Source organism: Octopus bimaculoides, chromosome 25 (assembly GCF_046866305.1).
Source record: "Octopus bimaculoides isolate indiv1 chromosome 25, ASM4686630v1, whole genome shotgun sequence".
NCBI classification, from domain to species: domain Eukaryota; kingdom Metazoa; phylum Mollusca; class Cephalopoda; order Octopoda; family Octopodidae; genus Octopus; species Octopus bimaculoides.
This window is the reverse complement of record NC_142952.1, coordinates 15,040,352-15,051,254: the sequence shown is the minus strand read 5'-3', so window position 1 is coordinate 15,051,254 and position 10,903 is coordinate 15,040,352. Positions and strand designations below refer to the sequence as shown.

Here is a 10,903-nt window from a genome sequence, read left to right as displayed (position 1 = left end):
ACATGTGCTTATAGATATGAATGCTCATTCACAGCTGTCTGCATCCATGTGTCATTTGGTGCTTACAATATCATTGCAAATAATTGTGCACTTAAATGTTGTGGGAATTTTTTGTGTTGAAATACCATATTTAGCAATGAGGTCAATTTGATTTTTCAAAGATTCATTCAATTACAGATTTTCGATAGGATGCCTCGTGAAAGCATTATCAGAAAAACAAAAAAATGCTTCCATTTTGCATTCCTTGCAGGCAAGTGAGACAGAAGAACAATGTGTGCTTCGGCATGTTCACAATGCTGCTTCTACTTCAACCGCCAGAACATCACAGACAGCTCAAGAAGCAGAACTCTGGCGTGCTTGCAATGCTGCCTCTAATTTGATCACCAGATCATCACAGACAGCTCAACAAGCAGATCTTCAGCATGCTCGCAATGCTGCTTCTACTTTGATCGCCAGAGCATCACAGACAGAAGCAGCGTTACACATTTTAGACTCCAGTCTTATCACAAACTTGCATCAGCCAACAGATGGTGGGATGCGTTTGCTAGTGTATATATATATATATATATATATATATATATATATATATATATTCTTTAATTCTTTCACTAGTTTCAGCTTGACAATTGCAGCCATGCTGGGGCACTGTCTTTAATGTATATAAGTATATATAGTCGATGATGAGTTTATGTTTGTTGAGAATGTTTTCCTATCTGTGAATAGAATTTTGAGGGTTTTGCCAAGGCAGAGTTTACAGGATCTTCCAATACCACTATAGGGTTGGGCTTTAACCATAATGGGCCATGTGAATGAATATGTTCTGCTAATATTAGAATAATCATAATATTAGAATAATACCCATCTGAGCCTATGGTACAACTCCAGCAAAGTCATTAATTGGTTCATTAAGCTTACTAACAAAATTAATATATCATTTCATCCAGTTTGACATAGACAGTTATTATTCTTTGATTTCACCAATTCTATTGAATAAGGCTCTGATTTTTGCAACTCATTTTTTTTGTAATCTCTGATGGAGTAGTGCATACACTTATGAGTTTCCAGGGTAAATTATGGTACCGTGTCACCTGAAATAATGAGTTTGACATTACAATGGCTCATCTGACTCTGCCCAAATTACAAACCTCTTTCAGTTAGGGACAGCATTGTTAAACCATATCCATTAGAATCTCTAATATTTCTGCTCACCAAAATATATTCCAAAATCATGCCAAATACTACAACCAGCTCTTAAAAGAAGTGGTTAGGATCAAATTATAATCATACTGCAATAACACCAAACTTAAACAAGCCACATTTACCAATAGTTTGACTACTTGAATTAACAATACTTTGGATTCATCTTCTAAACCCCACAACTCTAGAAATAGTTTGGTCACCCATAAACATAACAACCACCACTATACTGTTTGATTGAATAATAGGCTAGATGAAGAGCTTGTGGTGAACCTCAGAACTTGGATCTTTCCACTGATACAACGAACCCTGGGACTATCTGTATGATTACAAATCTGGCACCCTGTTGGTTACTGTGATGTGAGTTCCAGTTGATCCATTCAATGGAACAGCCTGCTCATGAAATTAACGTGCAAGTGGCTGAGCACTCCACAGATATATGTGCCATTAATGTAGTTCTCAGGGAGATTGTATGGCCCTTTTGAATTGCAGGTACAACTCATTTCTGCCAGCTGAGTGAACTGGAGCAATGTGAAATAAAGTGTCTTGCGCAAGGAAAGAAGACACCCCCAGGAATTGAACTCACAACCTTATAACCCTGAGTCAAATGCCCCCTAATCACTGTCATGTGTCTTCACTGTTCAATTACAAACAAACCAAGGAAACACCAAATATGTTGGTATAACCCTCCCTATGCTAACATGAAAACTTCTCTTCTAACTCAAAGGCCTTTTATAGTATGAGATAAAAAATGTGTATATGTGTGTGTGTGTGTGTGTATATAATATCATCATCATCATCATCATTCAACATCCATTTTCCATGCTAGCTTTGGTTGGGTGGTTCGGCAGAAGCTAGCAAGCCAGACAGAGAGCTGCACCAAGTACCAATTGCCTGTTTTGGTAAAGTTTCTATGGCGGGATGCTCTTCCTAATGCTACCACATTCACCATGCTGTACTTGTTGGATACACATACATTTCAATTTGTCCAATTTTTCTTTTCCGTCTGTTCTTTCTGTGTTTGTCCTATCTGTCAGAATAAGAGTAAATGCTTGAAACATTAAAAACATTTCGTTCTCCTTTTCCCTTCTCCTGAACATCAAACCAATACCAGTTCTCTGTTTATTCTCACCTCCTCTCCATGTATTTTTTATCACCTTTGCCCCATGTATGTATACAACAATACATATATACATATATATGTTTACACCACCTGTCTTCATCTGTTTTTTTCGTAAATTCTCCCATATATATATATATAGGTAAATAGATAGCTACTTGTGTATACATGTGTATCTAGGTTACTCTCTCTCTATGTGTGTGTGTGTGTGTGTATATATATATATATATGTGTGTGTGTGTGTATGTATGTGTATATATTTATATATATATATATATATATATATATATATATATGAATATGGTAAGCAATCAACTCTGAAGATGAAGTATATTTACAAAACATATTTATTCATCATAAATTTCCAATTAACAGAAATTGTATTTATTTGAATTCATCTGCAAATGACATTTGTTTTTAAGCAGAAATCACTCCTTGATAACAACTGATTGGTTCCTTTCAGACAGAATAAACAGAATTGTATTGTTGCTTGTTGTCTTATTGGTAATAGATACACATTTGTTTGTATCTAAACACTTCTCTTTGGTTTATAGTTTGTATTAGAAAAATAAAAAAATAAAATAAAATAAAATAAATACACACACACAAGAAAACACCCAATATTCTTTTATTTTAGATGGTCTGTTGTGGCCAGTATTGATGCACTGTAATAGTACTATTTCATATTTCGGGACTTTAAGAAGTGAAATGTTCATAAAATATAAATTCTAAATTCTTTCGCTTACAGCTGTCCTGGATAACAAATTAGATGGGTGGCGAAATTATCACCAAACTAATTGACATGGCTCAAGTTTAAATTCATTTTGTATCATTTAGACCAGTGGTCCTCAACTGGGGTCTATATGACCTTTGAGTGGGATCCACATAAAATTTTGTTGTTAAACTTTATGTGCAATAAATTGGTTATACTTCTTCACAATGCAAAATGTTTTAACAAATTTTTTAGTACAATTTCTTATAACATCTAATTATAAAAATGTAACAGGATTTTTTTCTTCTTTTTTTGGAAACATTGACCGACTATGAGGGTCTAACTGATTAGAATTGGAATCAGAGGGGTCCATAAGTAAAAAAAAAAATTGCTTGAGAATCACTGATTTAGACACTTGTACATGTAGTGTTTTTTTTTGCTTTTGAGAGAGATTGGAGTGGGCTCAGTAGATGTTGAGAATGTATAAAGTATTTAGTGTAGTTGACTATTTTAGCAATCTTGCTTATGAAATAAGGATCCATGCTTATGAATCCCTTGAGCCCCTGTTGACACATTTGGAATACTGTATTGATTTACTTCCAGTCTATTTGAACGGAATTAATGTTTGTTGGACTTTGAACTCAAGACGATATTGCAATGTTGGTCACTGCCTTATCATGTGTAACTCTGACTTTCCAACTCACTTGTCTTTTGATAATGTTAAAAATATTTGAAATATATATATGTGTGTGTGTATATACATGTATATATATATATATATTTAGTTATATAAGGGCATTACTATACAAGAATGCCTCATGCTAAGAGGGACTCTAAGGTCAGACTACCATAATAAACACAATTTTACTGATAAAAATGTAATGTGTTTATTATAGTAGTTTGACCTTAGAGTCCCTCTTAGCATGAGGCATTCTTGTATAGTAATGCCCTTATATAAATAAATATATTTTGGAGAATAAATGATGGATTTTTCCCTTATGAGGTTTTTTTCACGCTAGCTACTTGATAAATATGTGTATATAAAACCCTTGATACATAATTCAAAGTGCTCAATATACGAATAAAGAGCAATAAAAACACACATATACACTCACTCATATGCACCTAAATACTAGAGAGATGCATTATTTTGTAGCAAGGAATCTTTTCTTCACTGATAAATTCTACATCAGAATTTTTTTTTTTACTATAGATCTAAGGTAGGATCTGAATTTCTCCCTTTATAAAACTGCCAATGAGAGAGTGAGAGAGAGAGAGAGAAGTTGCCTTTGTTTAATGTTTGTTACCAAATTTAATATTTGACAACATTAATATTTTTTTCTTGCTTTTTTTTTTTTTTTTTTTTTTTTTTTTTCTGGCATGGTACTTTTGCTCTCTTCCATTTGATGCTGTGTGAAAATGTTGTCGCAGATGTTGGTGATTGAATTGTGTAGTCTGCCTCATTGCGCTTCATGTGAGTTACATACACAACTGCCTATGATTTTTCTAGCGAGAAACAGCATAACTGTAGAAGAAACCAACAAGGGTTTGACAGATAATTCTTGAACAATTTAAAGAAGTCTGCTGCTCAACAATGCTGCACCAAAATTTTGCACCAATATACTGCAGTTTCCTTGTTTGTTTTTTTCCCTCGATCTCATCTTTTCCCCCCATCTGTTCCATTCTTTCTATTCTTGCTTCAGCTTGCTAACCCAGAGCATTGGAATCTGGTTGTCAGCCTTTCACAGAATCTACGTGTTTCAACATGCTTACCTTCTAGTTTGATCCATTTCTTCTCCTTAGAGAGTCTGTTTTGTTCTCCCTGTGCCTCAACACTTTCTCCACCTTTTCTAGGTAACCTCCATTGCATCTATATCAAATATTGAAAATAAAAGTTCCTTAAATAAATAAGGCTTTGTTTTGCTGAGTGCTTTAATTTTTTGTTCATTATTGAAGTGTTAACTTTTTTTTGTCTCCATATCAATGTATGTACTGGGTTGCTGTATTCCAAATGGATTCCCCTGATGGATGTCTACTATGGTGTTTGTATTCTTGGTAGGTTTATATACTCTTGGTGGGTTATATACCAAAGTCTTTTTTTTCTTTTTTCTTTTTGTAGTATTAACTTCATGATAGCTTCAACTGTTGAATATTTGTGCAGAATTTAACCCTTTAGCATTCATATTACTCTGTCAGATATGATGCTTATTTATTAATATTGTTTTGAGTTACTCATGCATTATCTTGTAGCTTCAAGATTTCGATGATGTAATTGTTTGTTTTAGAATGACATTATAGGATTGGTGTGAGAGGCCAGATCTTGCCAGTTTGAACATAAGACAGTAGAATATTTGAGCCTGATTTGGCTAGTTTAAATGCTAAAGGGTTAATAATCTTTTGACTATAAATGTTTGTGAATGTAATAACTGTTGCTGTTGTTGAGTTTGTCAGCCCTGCTTGAGTTTCTATAACACAAAGCATAATGGTTATGTCCAATCTGTGACTGTTTTGTCATCTTTATGGTGGAAGTGAAGGCATATGGCTCAGTGGTTAGAGTGCTTGGCTCACAATCATGAGGTAGTGAGTTCGATTCCTAGACCAGGCTGTGCGTTGTGTTCTTCAGCAAGACACTTTATTTCACATTGCTCCAGTTCACTCATCTGTAGAAATGAGTTGGCGACATCACTGGTGCCAAACTGTATCAGCCTTTGCCTTTCCTTTGGATAACATCAGTGTGTGGAGAGGGCAGGTTGGTATGCATGGGCAACTGCTGGTTTTCCATAAACAACTTTGCCCGGACTTGTGCCTCAGAGGGTATCTCTCTAGGTGCAACCCCATGATCATTCATGACTGAAGGGGGTCTTTACTTTTTACCCTTATTATGTTGGATATGCTGTTTCCAAATTGGGGTTGTATTTTGTTATAAATACATTGCCAAAAATTTTGAACTAAAATTGTATTATACTTCATCTTTATAAAAAAATAAAAAGTGTTTATTAAAAGGAATTTGGCTACTATATTGAAGATGTTGTGTAGTTACAGAGAAATTGTCTCCAATAAGGGCTGTTAGTCTTTGAGACTGCGCAGGAAACTATTTGAGGCTCTGCTCAGTTTTACTATCTGAATTGTTTTTGGCAAACAGTTCAGTGTTTCTATGAAAATATTCTGTGAACTAATATAACCAGCAATTCTCCTAACTAAACATTCAGCCATTCTGTTGTTCTTCTATTCCCTTTTGTTTTACTACATTTACTATAATCACTTCAATTTCTTTCACAACAACTTCTTCCTATGCTTCCAAACTATTTCATTATCTCATTTTGCCTTTATCCCTCTCTCTCTCATTAATGCTCAAAAATCTCTCCCACAGAATCCAGTTGTGACACAGTCTTTTAGTATTTAAGCGTTTCCAAGAGTTATAAAGTTGTAGTATGCTCATAAAGCCTATCTACATCAACTCCGTTTAAATTGAAGGAGATAGACTGATAGACAGAAATTGTTAAACAAATAAACAACCAGTTGTTTGGATAGACAAAATATTATATAAGGAGTGAAAACGTTGAAGGATAAAAGGCTGCATGGAATGTTTCCAGCTCTCGACAGTCAATTTTTTCCTTTCTTTAGTCTAGCTGTCTCATGCAACCAACATACAACTGTCATACAATTACATCATGTAAACACCTTCTGACAATTGTGTCTATATACGGAATCTGTGTATGCTTGCTTGGCCTGCATCAAATAGCAACCAAGTCTCCCACAGTCACAACTTTATCATATTAGAAGGTCAGGCAAAGATGGCTGCTATCATCTAGTCAGTGTGTGTACTACCCTGAACCCACTTCATAGTGATGCAAGAGGAGGAAAATCGTCACACATCAACAACTTGATCACAGATACTGGCCTGGAATGTTCCAAGGATCATGAGGCAGTGATGATGGACCGAGAAATTTGGCAGATGGACTTTGTTGCTGTGGCCCAGGTTGGAACCCAGCCATAATAATAATGGTTTTAAATGTTGGCACAAGGCCAGCAATTTTGGAGGAAGGGGTAAGTCGATTACATTGACCCCAGTACTTCTTTTATCAACCCCAAAAGGATGAAAGGCAAAATTAACATTGACTGAATTTGAACTCAGAATGTGCAGTTGGACAAAATGCCGCTTAACATTTTGCCCAGAATACTAACATTTCTGCCAGATGACCCAGCCATAATAATAATAATAATTATCCTTTCTACTAAAGGTACGAGGCCTGAAGTTTTTGGGGGAGGGGACTAGTCGATTACATCAACCTCAGTATTTTACTGGTATTTAATTTATTGACTCTGAAAGGATGAAAGGCAAAGTCGACCTTGGTGGAATTTGAACTCAGAATATGCAGATGAATGAAATGCCACTAAGCATTTTGCCTGGCATGCTAACAGTTCTGCCAGCTTGCCTGGCCATAATGATAATAACAAGAGCACTCAGAGAGTGCAATCTTCCGCCAAGGCAACACCAATGTCCTCTCAACGATTAGCCAGAGATGATTTTTAAAGTGAGTATATCTGAAATAAACTAAATTGCTCTCACAAACAAGAATACTAAAAATGAATCTGACCGCTCTCAAAAATTAAGTAAAAAAACGAAAAATAATTCAGAATTCTTGTCCGGTACTGGATTGATCTCAAAATCTAATCAGTTCGTGCCAAACATCCCTGAAAGTTTCATCCAAATCATTCCAGCAGTCCTAGAGATATCTTGTCAACGGACTAACAAACAAACAAACTAACAAACATGACTGAAAACAATACCTCTGCCTTCGCTAAGGCAGAGGTAATAATGGTTTCAAATTTTGCCACAAGTGGTACTTGTCTTACTGACCCCAAAAGGATGGAAGGCAAAGTTGACATTGCCAGAAGTTGGATTTAAAACATAGCGGCAGATGAAATACTGCTAAACATTTTGCCTGGCATGCTAACGATTCTGCCGGTTCACTGCTTTCATCATAATAATAATAATAATAATAATAATAATCCTTTCTACTATAGACACAAAACCTGAAATTTTAGGGGAGGAGAAAGTCAATCACATCAACTCCAGTCTTCAACTGGTACTTAATTTATTGACCCTGAAAGGATGAAGGGCAACTTATAATGTTAGAAAAGAACACATTGGAAAATGCAGACTTTAGTATTCTGTGCCTGGGGAAAAGAGAGGCTGGTCCTGATTGAACTGCCATTGATTATAGATAGGTATGCTTGATCAACAACAGCAACACTAGTTGTCTCATTTTATGATTTATTAATTGCCTCACGTAAGTTACACGTACTTTTCTTTTAATCGTTTTAAATCATTAGAAAAAAAATTTCCCTCAATGAATTTAATGAATTATTCATAATTGTTGCAGAATTGCCATTGCATTGTTGTTCTTGCTGCTGTTGTAACCATTGTTGTTGTAGCTGTTGTAGTTGTTGCCATTGTTGTTGCTAGATGCTGATAAATGATCTGTTCTGTTTACCAGAGCAGTATTGTACAGTTGCCAACACAAGCGACCCACAAGATCAAAATTCTCTTGTTATTCCTGTTGAATGAGACATGCCTGGCTTTTCTCCACACTGAACACCATCTGCAAGATCCTTCCACTACTCATTTCCAGAACTTCAAGGAATGGTCATGCTACTGCCTGCTGCTGCCTCTTATATTTTTTTTTCTTTTTACTTTTCTGTTTTCTTAAATATATAAACCTAATATATTGAAACCTTCTCGAAAACTATTGTTTTTATTTAATAAAAACAGTCTTACATATTCTAACCATTATCTTTTTACATTAACAATCCTCGGCTCCTCCTCCCTCCTCTCCAATAATGACTGCCACCTCCTTTCCTTTTCAGTTTCTCAAAAGTTAAGCTGCTGCCACACACTCTTACTCATGGTCAAATATGGAACATAATTAGTAAAAATATTGATTTAAAATTTTGGCACAAGGCCAGCAATTTCGGGGTCATCGGTAAGTTGATTACATTGAACCTCAGTACTCGATTAGTACTTATTTTATTGACCCTGAATTGATGAAAGGCAAAGTCAACCTTGGCTGAATTTTGCATGCACCTTCTTAACATAAAGACATGAAATACCACAAAGCATTTTCCCCAGCATGCTAATGATTCTGCCAATTCTATGCCTTATAATTAGTAAAAATATTGAATTACTGAGCATCTTTCACCAGGGATTTTAAGAACACCGAAATAAATGGCCAGCTGCTACTATCAAAGGTTGGGACCTGATGATTGCTTCTTAAATATTTGAATGTTCTTTTTTTTTGTAATTTTTTTTTTTTAATAAAACTTTGTATCTGTTTGTCTTTTCTGTCTAAATTTGGTGCTGATAATAAGTGGCTCAGTCATATAACATGAAACTGTGCCTCTAGCGAATATAGTCATGGATGGATAAACCCCAATTAAAACAGGTATAGAAAAACCCACAATGAGGGTGGTTGAGTAACATCAAAGATTGGAGAAAGAAGAAAATGGTGAGAAATGAATGTAAAGTTGGTTGTTGACTGGAATTGATGGAGGGAGCTGATGGATTATGTTTCTTACCAACGTACTTGTTACCTCCTTGTGCTATAAGTTATAATTTAATGTTTCATATAATTTTACATAGAAAAAACTCCTTTGTAGAGAATTATTGACACAGAAAAGGCACCTGTGCTGGTGACATGTAAAAGAGCACCTGTTACTGGCGACACGTAAAAGACACCTGGTACATTCTGTAAAGTTGTTGGGATTAGAAAGGGCATCCAGCTGCTGAAACCTTGTCAAAACAGACATCTGTAGCCTGGTGCAGCTTTCTGATTCACCAGCTCCGGTCAAACTGTCTAACCCATGCTAGCATGGAAAACAGATTTTAAATGATGATGAAGATAAAAATTGAGAATAGAGTTAACTATAAATTAAATTTGACAAGGTGATTGACTCAGGATTGAAACACTAAATATGTGTTTACATTTAAACAGTGTTTAACAGTGATTATAAGGAGTATGAGAAGAGTGTGCACATGAAAGAGGTGCTTGTGATTTTAATTATCCTCTTTCATAAATTTTAAAATCCACATTAACACTTTATCTAGGTACAAGCATGGCTGTGTGGTAAAAAGTTCGCTTCCCAACCACATGGTTCTGGGTTGTGTTCTACTGTGTGACACCTTGGGCAAGCGTCTTCTATTACAGCCTTGACCAACCAAAGCCTTGCGGGTGGATTTGGTACATTGAAACTGAAAGAAGCCTGTCACATATGTGTGTCTGTGTTTGTCCCCCACCACTGCTTGAGATCCAGTGTTGGTGCAATTATGTCCCTGTAACTGTCTCAATAAACTCCATCTGACCTATGCAAACTTAGAAAAGTGGACATTAAAATGATGATGATTACATACATATGTATGTATATATATATATATACACATAGCGGGTGACACGTAAAAGCACCCACTACACTCTCTGAGTGGTTGGCGTTAGGAAGGGCATCCAGCTGTAGAAACTCTGCCAAATTAGATTGGAGCCTGGTTGCACCAGTCCTCAGTCAAATCGTCCAACCCATGCTAGCATGGAAAGCGGACGTTAAACGATGATGATGATGATGATGATGATATATATGTATATATATATATATATATATATATATATATACACAACAGGCTTCTTCTAGTTTCTACCTACTAAATTCACTCCCAAGGTTTTGTTTAATCTGGGGCTATATTAGTAGAAACTTGCCCAAGGTGCCACGTAGTAGGACTGAACACGAAACCATATGGTTGGGTAGCAAACTTCTTTACTACGCAGCCATGCCTGCACCTACAAAGGCGTTGAGCAAGCAAATTTGGAGTGTAAGTAAATGTC

At 35.7% G+C, this 10,903-nt stretch overlaps 1 protein-coding gene across 10 annotated transcripts in view; it reads left to right on the top strand.

Annotated features, from left to right (window-relative positions):
• LOC106882402 (transmembrane protein 8B) overlaps positions 1-9,043 on the top strand; it is a 77,041-nt gene extending 67,998 nt beyond the window's left edge. For 3 of the 10 annotated variants that reach the window (XR_008266707.2, XM_052976399.2, XM_052976393.2), the window contains one exon: positions 8,531-8,771. Coding sequence is in view for 7 of the 10 variants with exons in the window: in XM_052976399.2 (XP_052832359.1) it covers positions 8,531-8,601 (71 nt within the window). In the remaining 3 variants the exon portion in view is untranslated. Of the gene's footprint in view, positions 1-4,460; positions 8,772-8,900 lie in introns of those variants that run through there. The other 7 variants (XR_008266709.2, XM_052976395.2, XM_089342015.1 and 4 more) reach the window with 5 other exon arrangements.
• Positions 9,044-10,903: the final 1,860 nt, after the last annotated feature.